The 24,861-nt window shown below is 38.4% G+C and overlaps 2 protein-coding genes across 2 annotated transcripts in view; one reads left to right on the plus strand and one right to left on the minus strand.

Annotated features, from left to right (window-relative positions):
* The first annotated feature begins 3,950 nt into the window (after positions 1-3,950).
* Positions 3,951-24,861, plus strand: part of LOC142357482 (type-1 angiotensin II receptor B-like) — a 32,519-nt gene continuing 11,608 nt past the window's right edge. The window contains exon 1 of the mRNA XM_075409097.1: positions 3,951-4,068. The gene's annotated coding sequence lies outside the window, so the exon portion shown is untranslated. The remainder of the gene's footprint in view (positions 4,069-24,861) is intronic.
* Positions 7,250-8,404, minus strand: LOC142357480 (uncharacterized). Its single transcript, XM_075409094.1, has one exon. It carries the CDS (start codon positions 8,402-8,404, stop codon positions 7,250-7,252), a length of 1,155 nt encoding a protein of 384 aa, XP_075265209.1.

A 24,861-nucleotide genomic window follows, 5' to 3' on the forward strand; every position in this document is an offset into this window, starting at 1 on the left:
AAGCTTATCTTATGCACAATTTACATTAGGTTGTTCTCTTTCAACCTTCTAACACACATCAACAGTGACGCAAATTTGACAACGGTTTTTGCAAATGTTTGCATTATTGTCTTTATTGGGGCGAAAAATTTCTACACTGGCGAGACTTTCTTGGCTCTCAAGAGGTTTGTGATCACTTTCTGAGCGCCCTGTGAGACATCCTGATGTCTGTATGTGTTCCATAGCTGAATCGAAAGTGAGTGCTTTCGTGTCTTGGTTATAACTTCCGGTTATTGTTCCGACCCCACTTGTGGGGGAAGGAACTATATACTCAAATGGGTTTTTTTTTGTTCAGTGAATTTTGGCCGATCGATATATTCGTCGTAGAGAAATGTGAGTGGTATCATTAAAAAGCTGGTCCAGCGTAGAATTCAAAAGTAAAAAGATTTTTTTGAATTTCGTTTTTTTCGAGGAGTTATCGAGGATTAAAGTTTTGTGTGAACAATGGGATCTTTAGCATGATTGTTCACTTTTAGTACAATTTTCTTCAAACTAAGATCTTTTTTACGAAAACATTAATTCAAATTTCTATAAAAAGAATAAATTTTGAGTTCGTAAAAGTTGAATGCAAGGCGATAGAAAGACTAGTTCTGGTCTCATAGGGAAGTTCACTATCAAAAAAAATCGAACTCTAATTGAGAGCCCTTTTTTTAATAAAACTTTTCTCTTTTTTGCTTTTTTAAGTCACCTAGAGACAAGTCACATCTTATATCGACGTTCTATTAATGACAAAACTCCTTTATAGTCGAATGAAGCGCAATGAACAAAAAACGTCGTTTTCAAGGAATTGCTCATGTTTTTTTTTGGCTTCGATTCTGAGTTTTCGTAATTTTGAATGAAATTTTGAATTTCTTTTTGAAGTTTTACTATTTTTTTTTGGAGTCCTATGGTAGGGATTCATTGACTAACAGTGCAATATGTTCCATAATGAGCATTAAGTGAACATGTCTATTTCATTGAGGGGGCGGCTAATGGCTGTTAAGACTTAAAAAATAATTTTTCGAATTTTTTTTTGAATATTAAAGAATCATAATCTTATTATAGTGAATTGTAAGTCAGTCCAGGGGTGATAGCACCCTCTTCCTTCCTACTGCAACCAAAATTAAACTGGTTAGCGGTTTTATCTTCTATCTATTGGTTATATGACTTCAATGACAAAAAATTTCAATTTTTTAAAATTTTTTTTGGATTTTTACGTATTATTGGTTACTTTTGAAATCTTATCACATTATCCAAATATTGACAGTTCCCATTAGCTTAAAAACGATGTTCTGTGGATGACCAATAAAAATTTTAAACAAAAATTTATAGTTTAAATGGCTTCGACACGTTCTTCTTGCACTTTTCTACTGATTTTTTGGTTTTCTCCTGTTTTTTTTTGTTGTTTTAATAGTCATTATACTTACTGTGATCTCATAATGAATACCTATGCATGACAAACATAAATTTACTGCCACCGGGGCATCTTTGAGCGTTTTTATTGACTTCCGTTGAAAGCTATTGAATTTAATGTCTGTTAAAATAAAAATCATTTTTCGAAAATTTTATTTGAACAATAACAATTCCTAAATTTTTCTTGAACTGTTAATGAGTTTCAGTATTGACTGGACCCACTTGCTTTTTACTGCGACTAAAAATATTCTGTTTAGCTGTTTTATCTTCTAGCTATTGGTTATATGACTTCAATGACAAAGATTTCAATTTTTTTAAATTTTTTTTTTGGATTTTTTGAATTATTGGTCACTTTTGAACTCTTTATCACATTATCCAAAGATTATTGTAATCCAATTGGCTTAGAGAGGACGTTCAGTGGATCACAGAGAAAGTTTTCAGAGAATAGCTAATGGTTTAATTGTCTTCGACACTTTCTTCTCGCATTTTTCTACTGAATTTTAGTTTTTGCTGTTTTTGTTATTGTTTTCTGTCATAAGACTTATTGTGATGTCTTTTTAACTATCTATGCATGACAGACATCATTTTCCTCCCTATGGGTTATATCTGAGCATCGTCATTGAGCTCCGATGAAAGATTGAGTTTACTGGCTGTTAAGGGTTTAAAAATAATTTTTCGAAACTTTTTTGAAATTCAACCATTCCTAATTTTTTTTCGTGAATACTCTTGGTCATTGTTGGTTCTAACAGAATCCATTTCCGTTCTACTATAGCCGAAATTAATCTGGTTAGCGGTTTTATCTTCTACCTATTAGTTTTAAAACATCAATGCCACGAGAATTCATATTTTTTTTGGGTACTTTATTTTGTTTTTCGATCCTTTTGAAATCTTATCACATCATCTTACTGCTGAGAGTCCCTATTGGTTTAGGGAAGAAGTTCAATGGATCATAAATAAAGTTTTCAGGGAAGAGCTTATGATTTGAGTTGCTTCGACATTTTCTTCAGGCACTTTTCTACTGAATTTGTGGTTTTCGCCTCTCTCTGTTGTTGTTTTTATAGTCATTAACTTGTTGTAAGGTCTTATTGATGAAATACGATTGGCAAAAAAACTTATTGTCCCCTCGAGGCATCATTTATTGTATATACTGGCTTCCGTTGAAGGCTAATGAATTTAATGGCGTTGATAATACGTGTTTTCCCGCAATTTTCGTGCGTCTAATGTATTTGTTTATATTTGTTGATTTTTTGAAATTATATTGATAAAAAAGGTTTTCCCATTGCTCCTGAAAAATTAATTTAAAATTGAAGAGTGTTTAGTGAAAAGTTCATTTTTTTAATGCCTTCGACCCTTTTGTCGCTCAATTTTTTTTCCTGAATTCGCTGTTTTTGTTCTTTAGGTAGCCGTAAATTGCTCACAGATCTCATAGGCTTGTAATTGAGGACTGAATGAATGATGTTGCTCGAAACATTCAGTATATAGCGAATAGGTTCCTTTCGTCAAATTTAACTTCTATTCATCAATCAGATGTCCCATCGAATTTCGTGTATTTCAAGAAATAACATATATATTGATATTATGTGCCACTGTTGTTTCGTTTTTCTGAACGTTTATTGAATGGCCATTTTTTGCGTTTCTTTTTCTCTTCCTTCAGAACAATCGCGTAATAACAGATCCCAATGGTTTTTAAATGTGGCCCAAGTAAACTTATTTAATCTTTCAGTATAAATCCTTCAACTGAAATAGCAGAAATAACAACTGAATTAAAAATACATATTCAGATGATAGGTATTGATTTTAATGGTAGCAAAGGTTTGTGTTTTCGCAAATCGTTTGTAATTTTTTGAGTTTCTCTTTAGTTTGTTTCTATGGCATAGTCTGACCACAGACGGGTGCTTTTGGTTTTGTAATGACTTTTTAGTAATTTATCAAGGATTTTTTTATTAAAAACCAATGTTTTTTAAGATTTTTGAATTTTCTTGGTGCAAAAAATGTTGATTAATTTTTAAGTTTCGCCTCACTGTTCGTTCTTTTTGTCGGCTTGTTACCTAGTCTCGTTAAGAAAACTTTTCATCTGCTGTATAGTTAGTAAAAGGTAAACTTGTGTAGTTAAGGCTTTATCTGACTGCATTTTGACGTTGTTACCAGGTGCTTTTAAATTTAGATATTCATTTTTTGCCGCCAAAATTTTGTTGGTGCTATTTTTTTTCTAGTCTCTTCAATGTCAGGTCACGTTGGTGCTGTAATGAAGCATGGCATTAGTAATTCAATTAGTAGATAGAATGTGTAACGATTGTTTTAAACTCAAACATCTATTTTTGTTATCTCTTGATTTGGTTGACATTTTAGTCAAAAATGTAGATGAGCTCGGGTCGGAACATCATGTGCGAACGCACATTAACGAGCCGCCTTGTTATATTTAACCCAATTAGTAAAGTATTCCGCTTGGTTTGCTCACTTAACTGCTATTGAAATATTTGATTTATGCCAAGTTATATTCAAATAGGTTTGTTGTACAAATTAGTTTTATAGCTCTCAAAATCTCTATATAAGTTCAGTTGATTTCGAAATTTAATCATGATTAAAATTGGGAATTGTTCATTTCGGTCCAAAATTTATCTACTTTTCAGCTGAAAGGTAGGTGAATTATTGTCTGGAGAAAATTAAATCGAACCTCTAAAGCCTCTCACCCCCTGCCCCCCTCGCCCCCCCCCCCCGCGCGTTGCAAGAAAACAATACTAATAAATGCAATTCACTGTTAACGGTACACAGGTTTTTCTAGTCTAATTTTATGAAGTCAGTCATTAACTAACAATTATTGTGCAGTTTACAGCCTTATTATCATTTTTGACGATCACTGTCGGGCAGGTTTATCACAGACCTTTGAACCATTAGTATCTTTTCAGAGATAAAAAATAAAAGCAAATAGACAAAAAAACAGTTGCTTTAGAAAACTTAGAAAATACTCAAAGTCTAAATTGTTAGACTAAGTTTCTTCGCATATAAAAATACGCAGAAACAGACTTTGGAATTTGATGCGAATACACACCATCTCCCATCTGACTTCCTTTATCCCTCCTTTGATAAAGTGTCAATCATTAGAGTTTATTTTTCAATATTTATTTTTGTTAATATTGGCGCTAGTTTATTTCAGTCAACATTTTCATATATTTCTGTGTTAAGAAGTTTTCTATTGACCATAATTTTGTTTAGAAAACAAAACTTTAGAGAAATTCGCGCAGCCATTAAGATACCACTAGATCTATTAATGATTGTTCCGACCCCATCTTTAGTGGGGAAGGAGAAACTATATACTAAAATGGGTTTTTTTTTGTTTATTCAATTTTGGTGCCGATCGAAATATACATCGGAGAGAGTTTTGTGTGGTATCATTAAAAAGCACGTACATCCTAGCACATGAAAATGAAAAGATTCATTCGAATTTCGTTTTTTACAGGGAGTTAACGAAATTTAAATTTTGTGAAAATTCGACAGTCTTTATTTACAATTTCAGCATGGCACATCTTTGCTATTATAAAATAAAAAAGGTTGAAATTTTTAACGATAGAGTGCTATTGTTACCATTAGAGATAGAGGAGCGTTGCTGAATTATTTGATTGGAGTTGTGACCTGATCTTCAGACTTTTTTCATCAAAATTTTCACAAAATTTTAGTTTTTGGTCCACATTGTTTAAGCTGGCCATAAGTGGAGACCTAGAAACCGCCGAATTTATCTCTTCAATCTCCAAAGCAAGCAAGTTGAAACCCGGCTGCCCACAAAATTCTTCTGGATTAAAAATTTTGCAGTTTTTTTTGGAAATTAACTCGATAGTTATACAAAATGCATCGTTGTTTTTTTTCAAAAATTGAAGTGTTTCGATCAACAATTCGTCTAAATGGCATATGTTTTGAACACTTGGGCGGTTTGGTGGACGGGCGGCAACACCAGTGATAGGTTTGCGATTATTATGGATCTCTACAATCAGAAAAATTTAATTTTTATTTTGCTGCTACATCTTTTTCAAAACATTTTGCTTTTGTTTCTTTAATATTAGCTACTGACAAAACTTTTCGTTCGCGGGTTCAATAATGACTACTCTCATTTTTGTTAAAATTTAGCCGAATGTAGATAAATTTTGTTTTCAGAGAACCTTAAAGTTTTTATGATTTTGAAGACGAATTTTTGCAAACTTTAACTGATTTCTTGTGTTTTGCCTTCACTTGTTAATCTTTTGCAGTCTGATCGCTGAATCTAACCACTCAAAACTCCAAATATGCCCTGTATTTGTTGTTGGTTATCGTTGTCGTATGCAAAACTTCAGGTAATTAAAGGTCTCAGTGATCAACTGTGAATACATAATTGAACTTAGAGCTGATATTGGTATATGGCTAATGGTTTTATTGTCTTTCAAATCAATTTTTTCAAAATCTTTAACTTATAGCTTTTTGTTCTGGTTTGCTTTTTCGTATTTAACAATGTTGTAACATTTTTGTAACTTAGCATCATTATGGAGAGAAGTCCTTAGAGTCTTGTTGAATCAAACAATAAATCTCCTGTTGGTAAAACCTTTCCACTAATGACTACAGGATTTAGACAAATTGTTTCAGGAGAATTTTGTAAAGTTTCGACATTTTTTCAATTTTTATGGGTTTTTTGCTGTCATTTTGACATCGTCTTTTTTAAAAAAAATTCAGGATGTTCAAAACGGATGCAAATAAAGATTTTATGTTCTCACCCCTAATGTTTTCTATATTTAACGGTTTCAATAATGTGGTTTCAAAAAAATGTTTGTGAAATTTTGTAGTTCAGGTTGCAATATTTTGATAATTTATAGTCTTGTGACTTACTCTCTATTAACAGGCGCAATCCATCAGGGTTTTATGGTCAGATTGTATCTAGTTAAGAATTATAGCGACTTTTAAGAAACCTTTTTTTGAAATGAACCATCGTAAACTTAAACACCATTTGTATCCTTCTATGTTTTCAGCATTACTTCGTATGTTCAGATACTTCTAGTCTAATATTTCCTTTTCAGCATTTCTATAAACTTGGAAGAGAGTATTTGATGGGGAAAATGTCTTCTACTACTTAGATGTAGTATAAAACTGAGAACAATAATGTTAAACACTAATTGATTTCAGCTCAACTCAAGTTTTTCCAAAGTCTAATCATGAAATAATTAACTAGCAGTTATTGCACATTGTTATCTTTTCTTCAGTCTGATCCGCTTTCAGAGACAACGAGACTGATTTTCAAGAGTTTATTTTGCTGTGTATGCTTCTATAAGCTTGTATGCTTGTTAAATAATAGCTTAGAAAGGTATGGTTTATATCCGCATTTAGAATCAAAGTTAAGTGTGGCACGATGAAACTCATGTATGATAATGAATGAAAAGGTTTGGCATTGAAAGTCATGAAAATTCAAAGTTTGAGATATGACTTTTACAGCGATTATGAATATGAACTCAATAAATTTTAACTAAATAACAAGGGGACGGATTGGGGGGCTAAACGGTTACGGACCGTTTACACTCCGGCAAGCAACAACAAAACTTAGCAAATAAATTTATCAGAAAAGAACAAAATAATTGACATCAGAAATTCAAATTTACTGCTTCAAAAGTTTCCGCTTGAGTGAGTTTTATGTCTCAGTTTGACATGATTGAAGGAGTATTCATTCACCCTCCGCGGCTAATGAAGAAGAAGAATCATCGTCAGTTTCAAACGCTTTACCCAATCTCACTGCGGGGCGTTGCACTATGCCAGTACTGGTCTTCATGTCGAAGCTTCTTTTCACTCCATCTCTACTCACATGTGCTTAGACGATCCGACCAATGGGCCAAATTCCTCGGGGTGTAAAATCTTTGTAGAGCCAAACAACATCGTCTTCCTTTAGCTCGGCGTTGGCTTGCTGCCATTTTGTCCGTCTGTTAAGTTCCGGTACAAACTCTTTGAGAAGACGAGACCAATAGTGGTCTAACAGGGTCTGTGACTCCCTAAAGTCTTTAATTGAAAACCTGGTTCTGTTGTTTGCCAGAGGTTTTAGGCAGAAGTGGCGTCTTCTCATCAGGAAATGATTCGGTGTTAATGGTTCCTCGTCGATCAAAGTGCTTCCAACATGCGTCAGTGGGCGTGAATTAAGAATTCCTTCTGCATCCGCTAGGACTGTATGGAAGACTGAAAAATTTAGTCGGCGGCTTCCGAGGACAACAAGTAGGCTTCGTTTAGCCGACTGGATAAGTCGTTCCCAAACCCCTCCGAAGTGCGGTGCCAGAGTTGGGTTGAACGTCCACTGGATGTTCTGTTGCGCCAGCTGGAGACGCATGTAGTTGTTTTCTGGTTTGTAATTTTCCTTAAAATTGAGTTTCATTGCCTGGTTAGCTCCAACAAAATTTTTTCCGATCTCCGAAACAATGACATCAGGGTATCCTCGTCTGGATACAAAACGTCGAATAGCCCTTAGTAGACAGTCAGTGGAGAGGTCCTCACCAACTTCCAAGTGTACTGCTCGTGTGACCAAGCATGTAAACATGCAGACATAAATGAGTTCTGTCTGGTTTCTGGATTTTTCAATGTGAAAAGGACCGAACATGTCCATTCCAGTATTCACAATTGGGTAGAGTTTGGAGTGCTCCGGAAAACGAAAATTTGGTAGAGAAGCCATCTTTGGTCTGACATTGTCTGCTCGCCGGCGTCTGCAGATGAAGCAGTACTTCCCTACAGTTCTTAGGGCTCTGCGGATTCCAACTATCATGAACGTTGCTTGCATATGTGCACGAACATGTTCAATTCCATGATGCCCGCAGTCTTGATTTGCTTTCTCGATAAGCAGTTTGGCAACTCTGCACTTCCTGTGGAGTATCACCGGATGTTCGCTCTGAAAAGGCAATCCAGATTTCTGAATTCGTCCCTCAACCCTAAAGAGTCCGTCGCTATCCAGAAATGGCGTATATGGTAATAGTTTGTCCTTCATGTCTAGGGGTAGTCCATTTTGAAGTCGAGAAACTGTGTCCTTGAAGTGTAAGACTGAGATATCCTCAAGAGAAATGTTCGAGCCTTGTTTTCGTCAGCCGCGAATTCGTCCAAGTCGCAATGTATGTCGCGTTTGATCGACCTCTTCAGTACTCGTACTGCTCTAAACACTGTCCTAATTGTGCCAAAGAGTCTAGGCCACTTTGGATCCAAAATCTGTTTGGATCCACCAATGGTTTTTCACTGGTCTTGTCATCAACTTCAGTGGCGTATGTTTGAGCTGGTTTGTCACCGGAGAATGTCCACTCGCTCTGAGGTTTGATCAAGAAAGAAGGTGCTGTTATCCACAATTTTCTGAAGAGCGCATGGAACTAGACCTCTGGTACCATGATAAGCTGAGTTCATTTTTCCTGGTACGTGTCGCCAATCGTCTCTGTTTGAGTTCTCAGCAATTTTGTTGAGCCTATTTGCGATGTACATCTTCTGTCGATCCTTTGATTTGATCCAGCTGAGTACTGCTGTCGGTCCAAAATTTTTTGCTCTTCACATCTATTGTCATCTCGGTCTCACAGAAGCCTGCTAGTTCTGCTCCCAATGTAGCTGCTTCGAGCTCCAACTTGTAAATGCTCAACTGTTTGATTGGTGCCATCTTGGATTTGCTGATGACGTAGTGCGTAGCTATTGAGCCGTCAGAGATTGTCCTCAGGTACACCACTGCTGATACTGCTGAAAGTGAAGCGTCTGTGAAGGTGTGCAACTCGTCAGTTCCATCGACGTTCGGAACCAGAAATCTGGGGATTTGAATTGGAAGCATATTATGAAAGTCTTCCATCCATTGCTGAATTTCGTGATAATGTTCCTTTGATAGCAGCTGCTCCCAATTGTGTCCTTGTTTGATGATTTTTTGCAAGATGCATCTCAGTCGAATTGCAAAAGGCGAGATTATCCCAATGGGATCAAACAAGGAAGCAGCCATTGAGTGAAGCTTTCTCTGTGTGATATTCTCTTTTTCATAGCTCAGTTTGGGTTCCGTAAAAAGGAGTTGATCGGATTCAGGGTTCCATGTTTGACCAGGTATCCTTTGCAGCTTTAGAACTCCAATTCTGTCTTCCTCAGCAATCTTTTCCAGTACAGCAGGGTTATTGGTGAGAAATTTGGTGAAGTTGAATCTCCCTGTTTTGAGAACATGTTTCAGCTCAGTCTCTGTATTTGCTGCCTCTTCCTCTGTTGAGAATGTTTGAATGAATTCATCCATGTAGAACTGTTTTGTGATTGAGTCAAATAATTTTGGATGTTCTTGTCTGTTATCGTTGGCGCACATTTGCAGAACAAAAATTGTTAAGAGTAACCACAGATGGAGTCTTTTGCTTTGTGAGTTACCGAGTTTTCAACTTTCTGAACAGTTGAAAGAGCTGGATTTTCATGAATGGTTGACTTGAAAAAGCTGTACCATTGATGCCACATCAAAGGATCGCCTGAGAAATGGTCAAGACTAATCTTTGGTAGACTGAACGCATTCATAATCACTTGATGATTGGTCCGCTCAGAATTGTGTGGTCGTTGTGGGAACTGTTGCTCAGATAACTGCTGTGGCATGAAATTTAAGTGGCGATTAATCTCTGCGTTGGGAGCATTCATCATTTTGTTTGTCTCTGGGAATGAGTGATTCATTTGACTACCGAACAAAGGACGTGCCTGTTGCTGATCACTTGGATAGTTATTGTCTGCAAACGGTTGAGTGAAATTGTCAGGCAGGCATTGCTCGAGGTTGAAATCCAGGTGCTGTACCGGAATTTCAGTACACAGTGTCTGATGGCTGATCGCTTGAAGTATTGAGGGTAGCAAAACCTTGATTTGGTACATTCACATCAAAAATCGGGCAACTCTGAACCTGTTTCGCGTCGTCACTGAGGCTGCGATGCTCCTGTATCTCACCGTTTTATTTTGGTTTCTGTTGCTGAGTGTTGTATTTTGCTACACTTGCTCTCTCTTTATGAAGATCACGATGGCTGTTTTTGGACGGTAAACCATCATGGTCATCAGAACTGAACACCTCATCCCAGCTCTCAGCGTTTTCACCTGCATTTTGCATTGGCGTTTTACGTCTCATTCCACTTGCTTGTTTACGTCTGGTTCCTGAAACAACAACCTTGCTCCGTAGTTTGTTGGGTTCTTCCGAGGAGGTGTCGGAAGAGATGAACTTTTGATAGTTTGACCAATGAAGCAATCTGATTTTTTGTTTGATTCTCAGCCATTTGCAATTTCTCTGTGCAGACTCTGCAGCAACAGTGTCGAACTCTTCTTGTGTCAACTGTTGTTCTATGAGTTCGTTACACATGCGATCAAACTCCGCTTTTTGCAGTCGAAGTTCGTCAACGAGCTCTTGGAGATCTGCTGCTGCTTCTGTTTGTTGCATTTGTTCGTCGAGTTGGTCATATGCTGCTCCCCACTCAATGACTTTGAACTTCAAGAGTTGCAAGAGTTGAGCCTTGGAGGTTGACTTTGTTTTGGTTTTGCTTGACATGGCTTTGGTTTGTCTCATTGGTTAATGGTTACTTAGTTTATGGTTGCATGATGACATTCACAAAAAACTTTATTGCACTCTGAGTGTTTGAGTCACTGCACTTAGAGTTAGCACTTAAAATGTTGTTAGAACGCTTAATAATAGTTTTTTTTGTATCTAAAACAACTTGAATGCTAGTTCTGTTGCTGTTGTGGACAGCTATTAATGGTTTGGTTGTCTTATGTTTTACCAAATCTTGCTTGAATGCTGTTTATTAAAGTATTTTATGTACGCTTTGCGTTGTGGGGAGAGTTTTGTCTGATCACGGTCGCAGAGAAACAACATAACCTGGGGAGGACACTGTTTTACCTTTTAGAAAATTTTGTGCCTAGAAACAAATACTTTTGCACTTGCGTGCCAGCAGGTGCAAAACTGTAAATCAGAATCAGCATTATTATCTGTGTGAATGTAAGAGGGGCTGAATCGAACCCTGAATTTTTTAATGCTTTTTCGCTACACTTAGTGTCAGAGAATTTTAGCTGAACTAGAACGTGCTATAATCTAAAAAAGATCAGGCTTTGCTACCTATGTATATGTTCGACTATCCCCGTCGTAAGCCTATGCGTTGGTTCAAAAGAGAACCCGCAGCCTCACCCGCTGGATCGTAACAGCTGCTATGTATCCCATATCCATATCATCAAAGATAGTGTTCATATATCTTTCTTTCAGTTGGTTGTCTCTCTCTAATCGCTTCTGCAAGGGCGTGCCACTGAACCCTTGCCATGAAGTAGTTGTTGGGCAGTGTGACGTTTTCTCGCCAAGGGAGTCCAATCTCATATCTTTTCCTGTTGTGATGTGTGGTCTCTGCCAAAGTCTTTAGTGCTTTCTGGTCCTCTTCATTGTGTACCTTTTTAGAACCCTGACTAAAGTTGACACCTTCAAAGGTCCTTAACAGATGTAGAAGGTTTTCGTCCGGGTCGTCACTACCTCGCTTGAGATGGTTGAAAAGAGTGATGTTGTGGTTGCTGCTTCCTTTATTGTTTGGTTGAAAGTACTCTTGTGGCCCAGGGCCTGTCAAAGTCCATCCTAACATTGTGTTGACTCCGTAGGATGTTCCTGGTTTGCCGGTAGTGAAGTGTCATGGACCAGAAAAGCATCAGCTCCTATGAGTATTCCAATTTTGTTGTCACGAATTTGAGGGAAATTGAATTCTGCCAGATGATCATGGTCTCTACAAAGTCTATTCAACATTTCTGTGGGAACAGTTGGCATCTGGAACTGCTCGATGGAGGTTGCGTACACAGAACGACTTGTCACCTGTTTTGAGCTGCGAAGTGGACCAATTCCGATCATGACATCAGCGGTTGTCACTGTGTGCTCCCCATGTAGCGAAGCTAGAGGTAGTTCTATATCTTTGGCGACTCGAATTCGAAGAGCCTCAGCAATGTTTTGTGTGATCTGTGTATTATTACTTCCACTGTCCAAAAGTGCATAAGTCTCTATGTTGAAGTCTTTGTAGAAGAGCGTGACTGGTATTGCCTGTAGTTGTATAAATGCTCTGATCCATGTGGGTTCCCTATTTCTGCTACAAGTGTGGTTTTGCACTCGTGGAAGTTTTGATGAATCATCATTCAGTTCGTTGCTGGTTACTGATTGAAAGTGGGTGTTACTTCGGTCAGTTGGTTGCTGAGGATTGCTGTGCTGCTGATTGGCAGTTTGATGCGAGCTGTTGTTTCCATAGCCTGGATTACGAGGGTTGAAATTGTTTTGATTGTATCCCCTTCTGTTGTTGGTATTCGGCGTGTTACTGATTGTTGACGAAAGCTGAGACGTTGTATGGCTGAAGTTTCTACCGTAGTTTGACTGCACCGGGTTGTTCCTGGATTGAAATCCCCCTTTACTCGTTGCCTGGAAATCACTTCTCTGCAAAGTCTTGAAGTCGTCTCGATGGAGAGTTGAATGATGAAACCCATTGCATCTGTCTACAAGGCATCGAATTTTTGATTTACAGAATCCACTCTCATGTCTCTTCAAGCAATTGACACACAAGTTGTGATGCCTCACCAATTGCTGACGGTCAGCTACAGACTTGCTAAGGTATTCTTTGCAACGACCAAGGTTGTGATCCCCAGAGCATAGTTGACAATTTGAGCTGGGTTGAAGAATTATGTTGGAGTGTTTATGGCCTTGGGAAAATCGTTCAACCCGGTCTGTTCTTTGTGCTCTTTGTGGAGAAACATCCTCGCAAGCCTCTGCATATGTGCTTATCCAATCTGCAAAATCGGCCAAATTGGGTTGCTCTATTCTCGAGCTCCTTACATGTTGATTCCAGCGAATCGTCATTGGTGTTGTCAACTTTTCCTTTACAACTTTAACTACCGGAGAAGCCTTTAGGTCCGATTCAAAATGGTGATGTCGAAAGGTCTGTACCAAACGTCTGAGGAAGGATGCAAAACTTACAAAGCTGCTGGGATCATCCATTCTGGTCTTAGGCCATTGTTCAAATTGTGTGAGGTACGCACTCACAACACGCTGCGGCTTTCCAAACTTTCTGATAAGTTCCTGAAGTGCCTCCTCATAGAATTCTCCGTTGTAAGAGTAACCACAGATGAAGTCTTTTGCTTTGTGAGTTACCGAGTTTTCTATTTTCTGAACAGTTGAAAGAGCTGGATTTTCATGAATGGTTGACTTGAAAAAGCTGTACCATTGATGCCACATCAGAGGATCGCCTGAGAAATGGTCAAGACTAATCTTTGGTAGACTGAACGCATTCATCATCACTTGGTGATTGGTCCACTCAGAATTGTGTGGTCGTTTTGGGAACTGTTGCTCAGAAAACTGCTGTGGCATGAAATTTAAGTTGCGATTAATCTCTGCGTTGGGAGCGTTCATCATTTTGTTTGTCTCTGGGAATGAGTGATTCATTTGACTACCAAACAAAGGACGTGCCTGTTGCTGATCACTTGGATAGTTATTGTCTGCAAACGGTTGAGTGAAATTGTCAGGCAGGCATTGCTCGAGGTTGAAATCCAGGTGCTGTACCGGAATTTCAGTACACAGTGTCTGATGGCTGATCGCTTGAAGTATTGAGGGCAGCAAAACCTTGATTTGGGACATTCACATCAAAAATCGGGCAACTCTGAACCTGTTTCGCGTCGTCACTGAGGCTGCGATGCTCCTGTATCTCACCGTTTTGTTTTGGTTTCTTTTGCTGAGTGTTGTATTTTGCTACACTTGCTCTCTCTTTATGAAGATCACGTTGACTGTTTTTGGACGGTAAACCATCATGGTCATCAGAACTGAACACCTCATCCCAGCTCTCAGCCTTTTCACCTGCATTTTGCATTGGCGTTTTACGTCTCATTCCACTTGCTTGTTTACGTCTGGTTCCTGAAACAACAACCTTGCTCCGTAGTTTGTTGGGTTCTTCCGAGGAGGTGTCGGAAGAGATGAACTTTGGATAGTTTGACCAATGAAGCAATCTGATTTTTTGTTTGATTCTCAGCCATTTGCAATTTCTCTGTGCAGACTCTGCAGCAACAGTGTCGAACTCTTCTTGTGTCAACTGTTGTTCTATGAGTTCGTTACACATGCGATCAAACTCCGCTTTTTGCAGTCGAAGTTCGTCAACGAGCTCTTGGAGATCTGCTGCTGCTTCTGTTTGTTGCATTTGTTCGTCGAGTTGGTCATATGCTGCTCCCCACTCAATGACTTTGAACTTCAAGAGTTGCAAGAGTTGAGCCTTGGAGGTTGACTTTGTTTTGGTTTTGCTTGACATGGCTTTGGTTTGTCTCATTGGTTAATGGTTACTTAGTTTATGGTTGCATGATGACATTCACAAAAAACTTTATTGCACTCTGAGTGTTTGAGTCACTGCACTTAGAGTTAGCACTTAAAATGTTGTTAGAACGCTTAATAATCGTTTTTTTTGTATCTAAAGCAACTTGAATGCTAATTCTGTTGCTGTTGTGGACAGCTATTAATGGTTTGGTTGTCTTATGTTTTACCAAATCTTGCTTGAATGCTGTTTATTAAAGTAATTTATGTACGCTTTGCGTTGTGGGGAGAGTTTTGTCTGATCACGGTCGCAGAGAAACAACATAACCTGGGGAGGACACTGTTTTACCTTTTAGAAAATTTTGTGCCTAGAAACAAATACTTTTGCACTTGCGTGCCAGCAGGTGCAAAACTGTAAATCAGAATCAGCATTGTTATCTGTGTGAATGTAAGAGGGGCTGAATCGAACCCTGAATTTTTTAATGCTTTTTCGCTTCACTTAGGGTCAGAGAGTTTTAGCTGACCTAGAACGTGCTATAATCTAAAAAAGATCAGGCTTTGCTACATATGTATATGTTCGACTATCCCCGTCGTAAGCCTATGCGTTAGTTCAAAAGAGAACCCGCAGCCTCACCCGCTCAGGCCCCAGTCAATCTTATTAGCAAATGTGGGACCTCTAGCCGCATGGACTAGAGAACTGCATTGAGCGGATTGCATCATAATGTTCGGAGTGCAATGAACGATGCAGGGGAAGATCATCGAACTGTAACTCACTTAGAAAGCCTGACTGTCTATAAATTTGAAGTGCTAAAAATATCAGATGGAAAAATCTATAGCACGTTTAATTCAGCTAGGTGGTGGGATTTTTTAAATTTTGATTGAAAAACTACAAGTCAGAAATTTTAAGTTGTCTCTGTATTGTGAGTCGATGGTTCGGTTTTAAAACCGAGGATGTGCCAGAATTTGTTATCTCTTCTTTAGTCTGATCTGCTTTCAGAGACAACGATTGATTTTCGAGAGTTTATTTTGCTGTGTATGCTTCTATAAGCTTGTATGCTTGTAAAATAATAGCTTACAAAGGTGTGGTTTATACCCGCATTTACGATCAAAGTTAAGTGTGGCACGATGAAACTCATGTATGATAATGAATGAAAAGGTTTGGCATTGAAAATCATGAAAATTCAAAGTTAGAGATATGACTTTTACCTCGATTATGAATATGAACTCAATGAATTTGAACTAAATAACAAGGGGAAGGATTGGGGGGCTAAACCGTTACGGACCGTTTACAAACATAAAACAATTTAAACAGCATTTTTTGTGATTACAATCGTAGGCAAGTTTAAACAACTTTTTTGTATAAACAGAGTCTTTTCTGAGATAAAAACCTAATTGCAAAAATATACGAAAAGCAAAATCAATCCTAAATCTAAACGATGTACTTTTGAACAATTCATGTTTTCACGACAAATAATTTTTTGCTTTTGAAAGACCATGGAAAAGGTTGTGAAGATTGTGCAATTAGATGCGTATTAGCAGTTGTTCACATGAAACATCTTCTTCGCCAACCTTTTTTCAACTCAAACAAAAATTGTTCACAAGAGAGAATTATAGAAAGTCCCAAAAAATATTTGTTTATTTTTATATGATAGAGATGCGTCCACATCAGATGGTTACGGGTCTTGTTTTTGATAATTGAGAAGTGCGCAATTCTTCTTGGATTGTTCTCTTTCGTATGTGTACGCCGCTATACTCAAAACTCTGACCTTTCATCAGAAATGATTTTTGGGCAAAATACTAAGATTTTAATATGCTCTGCTTTTCGTTATTTGGGCTTCCGAAATTAGTCAAAATATATATCGATCCCATAAACATATTCATATGCTCCTCGAGCGATTATGAAGCAAAGTAAACCTTGAAATAGCAAATATGTTAAATACGTGAATTCATTTGTTCCTGACTTGAAAAGATTAAACCTTCCATTGAATTATTTTCACAATGCTACAGACTCCTGTCTCAGTTAATGTTAAAAATATAAATACTTCAAATTATAATTAAGTTTTTGGAGGCCACAGGAGGCATTCCACCAAATATCAGAAAATGTGTGTTTGCTTTATGTGTCTGTCGGGTCCCGAAAATGTGCGAAATACATAAAGTGACAAGAATTAAACCAAATCTAACAAAATTTCCTTTAATTGGGATGTCAGAAATTTATCCAAAAAACTGGAAAAAATTTCACTTCTTAGTTGAATTATTTAATCAATTATACGCTCTCATTGTTTCACGTCAACTTTGTTACATTGGCCGCCTTAGGAACTTTGTGAGATTGATTTTTTTTTGAATTAATAAAGGATTACAATGGTTTAGTATAAATTGATCAGTTTCCAGTTTCGAGTTTTGTTAATTTGACTGTTCTTCACGATTTCTGCTGTTGTTTTGACTGAATACTTGCATGGCTTTCCTTAACCATGTCGAATCAGCATCGGGCACAGATGGTAAATAGTGCACATACGGCAAATAATCCACTGGGCATCAATGTTGATGACATCGCCGGCCCCATTTGCAGGGTTGCAAAGAATAGTCGGCTTCCGTAAAAACGATGCTTTGTTAGGTAGAAACTTTGTAACCAATAAATAATTCTAAAGAAAACAACTGAGGGGAGAAAAAGATGGTTAAGAGATAACAAAGCAAATCATTTTAAAATCGGCGTTTCTAACTGACGGAGCGGGTAAAGGCAAAAAATTGTAATACCCAAAAATTTCGACACAAGCGAAAAAAGCTAAAGCGGAGGCTGCTGCGGTGCAGCAACTTTCTACGCAGCGCGAAAAAAAACGAGGTTTCTACCTGTTGCGGCCTGTACCTACCTGTTTTCTAACCGTACCTACATGTACCTGACTATAACTATTCAAGAGTGGCGGACCTTTTAATGTAATGGATTTTTCTCAAACCGTATGTTGATCGACAAGTAAGTGGTGTGACTTCACATTAGCGAGAGTGTAGATTTCTGCAGGAGGAATTTATGGAAGCTGAGTGCTAAAATGATGTGAAATTGTCCGTGGAATATGAATGTAGTTTATTCTACAAAAATTTTACTTAGCTTGAGAGCGGGGCGGATCTTTTCACCCTGTGCAGTCTTTATTTTGACTGACCGAACTACTTTATCCGAGCCTGGATACACTTCTATTACCTTTGCTAGATGCCAGAGACCACGAGGTGTGAAATCTTCCAAAATCCAGACTAAGTCGTGAACTTTTAAGTTCTGATTTACTTTTTGCCATTTAAAGCGTTTCTGCTGGTTAGGGTGATACTCTCTAGTAAATCGGTTCCAAAAATGTTGGGCTAGAATTTGTGACGTTTTCCAAGATTTAGTAACGGCTACTTTGCTTTGAGAAAAGACTCCTGAAGGGAGATTGATTGAGGGTCTACCCAAAAGGAAATGATTTGGCGTTAAAGGGAGTGGATCGTTTAAATCGCTAGAAACATTCCTCAAAGGTCGCGAATTCATGTTGGACTCAATTTCACAAGTGAATGTCGACAGCGTTTCGTCTGTTAGCGTTCTTGAGCCAATGACTTTTTAGAGGGAGAGTTTGAAAATTTGAACTATCCTTTCCCAGCTGCCGCCAAAATGCGGAGCCAGAGGGGGGTTAAAATTCCAATTGATTTCTACGTCTAAGATGTGGAGCTAAGATGCAAATTCTCGCGAGGATCTGTGAGCTTCTATTCCTTTTCTCAATTCGGAACAAGAGCCGACAAAGGATTTTCCGTTGTCAGAATAACAGACTTTTGGTTTTCCGCGGCGGCTAATGAATGTGCGGATGCAACTCATTGTAGAATCTGTAGAAAGACTTTCAGAATTTTCCAAATGAACAGCACTTACAAATAAGCATAAGCTTTTACAAATAGAAGGATATAACGGGTAGCAAATTTATCATACTGTTTGATGGGAAAAGGACCTATGAAGTCCAGAACTGTTGTTGCGAACGCAAAGTGATTTCGGAGCGGTAAACGTTCACTGGGCAGATCTGACATCTGATATGGATTAATTTCTTGAGCCACTCTTCGGCAGGGAATGCACTGACGTATTGTTTGTCTAACAACAGTGCGGCATTTCAGAATCCAATAGTATTCCATTAGAAACGAGCGTGTTTGTTCAACACCAGAGTGACTATTCTCTACATGAGTGTTTTTGATGAGTGTCTACGCGAGCAGTTTCTAAGACCATTGCCTTAGACAGCCGACCTTTGGCGCGGAGTTCTTTCCTTCCGTTACAAAAGGGCAGAGTGTCTTTAGAGGGCTTGATGGAAGTATCTCATTACCTTTTTGTAAAGACAAAATCTCATCTCCAACGTTCTGACTTTGAGCAACGCCGATGAGGTACTTGTAAGCCAGTGTGTGATGTGCGAGCGATAAGCAAAAGCTCTGTTTTATCAAACGATCGAGGAAGAAGAAGCAGTATGCTGCAACTCTAGCCAGACGATTCCAATTGCTGAAGCGTTTAATGTTAATGGGAAATTTATTTGCTGAGTGCAGATTGGTTTGCAACGCATGAACGATGAGGACGTCCGGAGTTCGTGCTTTCAAGATGTCCTGACATGGCCAGTCACTTTTTGGTAACTGTAGAAAGGAAGGACCGTTGAGCCATCGAGAACTGCAGTTCATATGTTTAACTTCATAGCCTTTTGAGCCATCATCGACTGGATTGTCAGCTGAGGTGATGTAATTCCAGTCATGTGCTGTTGATACATCAAGTATCTTCGCCCGTCTGTTGGCAACAAAAATGCGATGACGTATCTCTGGGGTTCTGAGCCAATAAAGAACTGAAGAACTGTTGTACTATCGGACCAGAAAACTGTTTCATTAATGTGAATGTCGTGCTCTTCTCTCACGAATTGTGCAAGCTGAGCTGCGTAGACGGCGGCTTGCAACTCGAGATTTGGAATTGTCATTCTTTTGATTGGAGCTACGCGGGTTTTCCCATGATGAATTTCACTTGAACAGTTTCATCCAAGTATTCAATCCTAACATATGATACTGCTGAGAATTCATACTCTGACGCGTCTGAGAAGGTATGGAGGACTGTTTCCTTTATTGCTTTGCTAATGAATAAACAGCGAGGTATGGAAAATTCGCGGAAGTCTCGTAGTTCATTTTGCAGTTGCGTTAGATCTGCAAAATCATTGAGGTTCAATGGTTTGTCCCACTTTCGTCCATGGTTCCAGCGGCCTGTAGACTTTTACGAGCTCGGATGGTGAGTGGTGCTATAAAACCTAGAGGGCCAAAAATGGATGCAACAATCAGCAGAAGTTTTCTTTGCGTTACCATTGTACCATCCAAGGGAAACTTCTTGAACAGTTTTTTTCTCGATTACATAAGTGTCTGTTTTTGCATTCCACGGTAATCCGAGGACCTTTTGAGTTTGAGGTGATGCTTCGTTGGTGTTTAAAAGTTGATCCCTACTGACTTGTTGCAAAAATGCAGTCGAATTAGAATTACACTTGGTGAGGTTAAAACCACCAAGAGACAGGCAAGCTTTAGTGCTGCTCATTATGTTTACAGCCTTTTCAACGTCGTTGGTGGAAATCTACAAATTGTCCATGTAGATATTGCGTTCAACGATACCTCAGGAAAATGTTTTTGATTATCTTTCGCAGAACGACGTAGAGCGTACGATGCAATGCAAGGCGATGACGTTGCACCAAATATGTGGCTAGTGTATTCATATTCTTCTATTTTGCCGTTGCGATCCCACAAAAAACGAAGATATGAACGGTCTGAAGGAGCAACTTTGACTTGCATAAACATTTGCTCAATGTCGGAGGATATTGCGATATGACTTTCTTGGAAACGCAAAATAATCCCAACAAGATTGCTGAGCAAGTCCGGGCCTTTCGACAGATTTGAGTTGAGAGATTGGCCTTGAAAAATGCTGGATGCGTTAGTTACCCGTCAAATTTTTCCGGGCTTATTTTCGTTTGAGACCGGATGATGAGGTAGATAAGAAACTGACAATGTGTTGTCGGTACATGGATCACTTTTTACAACATATCCGTTTTGCAAGTCCTTTTCCAAGGTCTCTTCATATTTTTCTCTTAATACTGGCTTCGTGGAAAGCTTTGCTTTTAGCTGCTGCAGCTGTTTCTCTGTGAGCCATCTGTTAGTCGGCAATGTTGCGTTCTCTTTCCACAAGAGGCCAATTTCGTAATGACCATCCTTGAATCTGGTTGTGGATTGTAAAATTTCCAAAGCCTTTTCATCGTTCTTGGACAGTGCTTTATTCTTTGATGCAATGCCAAAATCCTCAATCTTATCTTCATCCAATCCTGAACTTTGGTGAAAAGTTTGTTGTCCAATTGGCCATGGGAACAAATTTGGGTTTTGAGAACTGGATTTTGCTCATCTGCAATTATGTTGGTCTTTACGGCACAAGTCCAACCGAATGGTGTCTTGACAGCCCATGGTGTGTTTTTGGGCCTTTAACTATCTCACTGTTGGGGATTAGTTCAAGGTTATCAATTCCAATGACTATACACACTTGATTTTGTTTGACATTTGGAAACGTGATGTGTTTGAGGTGATCAAACTTACTACAAAGTTTGTTCAACTCACTGGTTTTAACTGGTGTCATATTGAGATCTGGTACAGCTAGCACATCTATTGAAACTACTGAGGTATTCTGGGATCTGTATGGCTTGATTTGGACAGAAACTTGAGAAAAGTCTATTTCTCTAGTTGTATGGTAGCCACTGATGGGCATTTTAGCGACTGTGTTCATGTCAATCTCCAACTCTGATGCTGAAGAAGTAAGTAGCAAGCTTTGACAACTTCCGTTGTCTAGATACGCATAAGTATCAAGAGTTTTTACACCATTGGAAAGTTCAACCGGAACAAGGGCTACTTGTCCTGATCCATGTAATTGAACGGACTTAACGGCCGATGGCGGCTTTACTCTCTGATTATTGTCTCCAAAGCTCTCATGGTATGATGCTTTCGGCCACAATTGCCAGTTCGACAAACATTTTTTGAATTGCAATGTTGAACATGATGACAGCCAAAGCAGTTGAAGCAAAGTTTTAAATTTTTGAAATGCTCTCTCCGATCGAAAGGAGAAAGGGTCTAGAATGAGAACATTTGTAGAGATATTGACAGGTCTCAATACTGGGGCAAGCAACAGTTCTGGAGGGGCCTTGTTTGTTACCGTCGAAAAAGAAGCCACCTTGCTGACCATTGCTTGTCGTTCTCGTAGATGAGGGCAAGGGACTTTGAGTTTTCTGAATCCATGGTTTCTGAGCAAAGTTTGATCTACCATGGCTGGTTCGTGTTACCGATATGGGCGCTATGGTCTTCAAGAGACGGCTGGAAGGAAAACTTATCGAGGGCATACTTGTTCCAGTCCAGGTGGACTGGTTTGTAGTAGAATGGATGTCGTAATTGAATCCAAGTTGTTGAAAGGTATCCACTAAGGTCGGGAGAAAGGCTGAAAATTGATTTTAACTTTCAGGCACAGTCAGATTAGGTGATTTGAACTGCGAGAGTTTATCAAGAAAAGCATTTACAATCCGGTTTGGGTTTCCGAAGTGTTCCTCTAGACGATTCAGCGCTGGGACATACAGACTACCGTTGCAGCCGTATCCATCTATTAAATGCTTTGCCTCTCCAGTTAATAGCGATTGAAGATGTATCAATTTTTCTGATAATGACATAGGCGAACGATCTATTGTGGCTTGAAAAATTCTGAACCACTTCATCCAGTCAAGTGGATTGCCATCAAATTTTGTTGCCTGCAACTTGAGCACAGATTTTTGAAAACAAGTGGACATGGAGATGGGGTTCTGATATGAAGCAGAGCCAAGTGTAGCCGACGCCGACGGATCTGATAATTGTTTATTTGGAAGGAATCTCCATGATGGATTGTTGTTCGAAACATGAAATGATGTGTCCTGTTTGACTGAACTATTGTTAGACTTAGCAAGAAACGGTTCCGAAGACAAGGCAGTGTGATCAGGATTTCCAGATGAAGTAGTCGTTGAGAAACCAATATTGGATTCCATATTAGCCGGTGGTGCAATGGAATTCGATTGAACTGAGCTAGCGGGCGCTGCAGAGTCCGACGAAACAAGTTGATCTGAAACTTCTCTCCCAGCATATGCTGAGAAAAATGTAGAGGTCCCGTTAGTGTTAAGAATTGTTGGGTTATTGCTTCTACTATCAAATGTTACCCTTAAGTTACCTGATGAAACCTCGCTTAGTTCTGCGCTTTGAGTTTTCGTTTTGTGTTTGCGGAGGGCAGCGGTTGTTCAATTTTTCTGGAAATCCTGAAACAACAAAGTCGATACAGGATTCAATTTCGCTTTCAAACATTAGCTTTTGGTTTTTAAGGTGTTTCAAATGAGGATCAACAGAAGGTTCTTCGTTTTCACCCATTGCTAGTGTTTGTGAACTTGTAGAATTTGCATGATGCTTAACTCTTGTTGATCTTAAACAAATAACCACAGTAAAATCCGGACACAAACCGAGGTTTATGCTGAACCACACGGTACAAAAATGTCGGTTTTTCAATAGCGAAAAAAAATTAATGGCGGTATTGGAGCAATGAAACTAAGGGCTGAAATTTATTGTTAACACGTCCGGAAAAAATTCTCTAGGTGCGAGAAAAAAACAACGCTGGGGAAAATACTGGCGAATCACCAGAGTCAAAGGAAATAAGAATAAGGTAATCAAGGGCGTCCCAAATATAAACACTCTGTTGGGTTGGGCGATGATGGGTTGCCTCGGGTTGGGCTGGTTGGGATGGGTCTTTGTCTAAAATTTCCTTCTCTACCCTGATCACGAGAAAAAAATTCTCGAGAAGGAAATTTTAGCTGTCCATTTTTTCGTTGGGCCCCAGAATGTTACATTGGCCGCCTTAGGAACTTTGTGAGATTGATTTTATTATTGAATTAATAAAGGATTACAATGGTTTAGCATAAATTAATCAGTTTCCAGTATCGAGTTTTGTTAAATTGACTGTTCCTCACGATTTCTGCTGTTGTTCTGACTGAATATTTGCATGACTTTCCTTAACCATGTCGAATCAGTATCGGGCACAGATGGTAAATAGTGCACATATGGCAAATAATCCACTGGGCATCAATATTGATGACAAACTTGATTTTTTTAGCGTTGAGGTGGTGTTAGAATCAACATTCGAAGTACTAGATGTCTCTATGTGATCCAGACAGCGATCTTCTAACTTTTTGTCAGAATTATCAACCTCTTTAAAGAGAACATCGAAATAATAGGGGGAAAATTGATGACTTGGCCGAAATCTGCTACTCAATAATTAGAACATCAATTACAATTAATAGACACTTAATACATTTACGAGTAACAGACTAAAAATTGTGTTCATATGCGACGCCATGATCTGTCCAATTAATGAAATTTATTTATTCTTTTTTTAGGTTTGACCATTGTCCCCAAATGTTTAAGAAATACCTCCACAGGATCAAATTGCATTTTTGATTAAAAAAATTCGGCAGCATCTTTAAATGCCATGAGATTTTTGCCTTAGTTCCTGTTTTTTTTCACATTTCTCTGTTCTTTGTACTACAATTTTGTTCTCTCTTTTGTAGTACAGTAAACTCAATCAACTCCTTGCCGAACCAGAAGAATTTTACAATTTAAGTACAGATTCATTTTGAACTTCGAGGGTTTGAGTTTGAAATTAATTCGACATTCAACAAATTTTATAGTCAGTATTTTCTTCAAAAAATCAGGTTTTGCGATTCGTGTTAACCCAAAACTAATCAGAAATTATTCTAGTAAATCAGATGAAAATGCAACACCTATCTCGATTCTACAACTCTGTCCTCTCAATTCTTGGAAAACTTCTGCAGATTTTGCACCAACATAATTTTCCACTGAAAATTTGATGAATAACTATTATTCAGCAGGAAAACGTTTCCATCCTTTTCCTTCCACTTCCTACCAATATTCTAACCCATCATTTATTTGAAATTTTTTTTTTGTAAATGTTGGTATTTGTACATTAAGCAGCCGAACAAAGTGATAGGCCAAGGAATGTTAAGTGAAGCTTTAATCATTCGAACTTTTGCTCCAATTTGTCAATCAAGTGAAACCACAATAAAGTTTTTTTCTCGAAAGCTTTTTTTCCAGGCCTACGTGTAAATAATTTTATA

This window comes from Convolutriloba macropyga, unplaced genomic scaffold (assembly GCF_964194025.1).
Source record: "Convolutriloba macropyga unplaced genomic scaffold, txConMacr16.3 SCAFFOLD_500, whole genome shotgun sequence".
In the NCBI taxonomy this organism is placed as follows: domain Eukaryota; kingdom Metazoa; phylum Xenacoelomorpha; order Acoela; family Convolutidae; genus Convolutriloba; species Convolutriloba macropyga.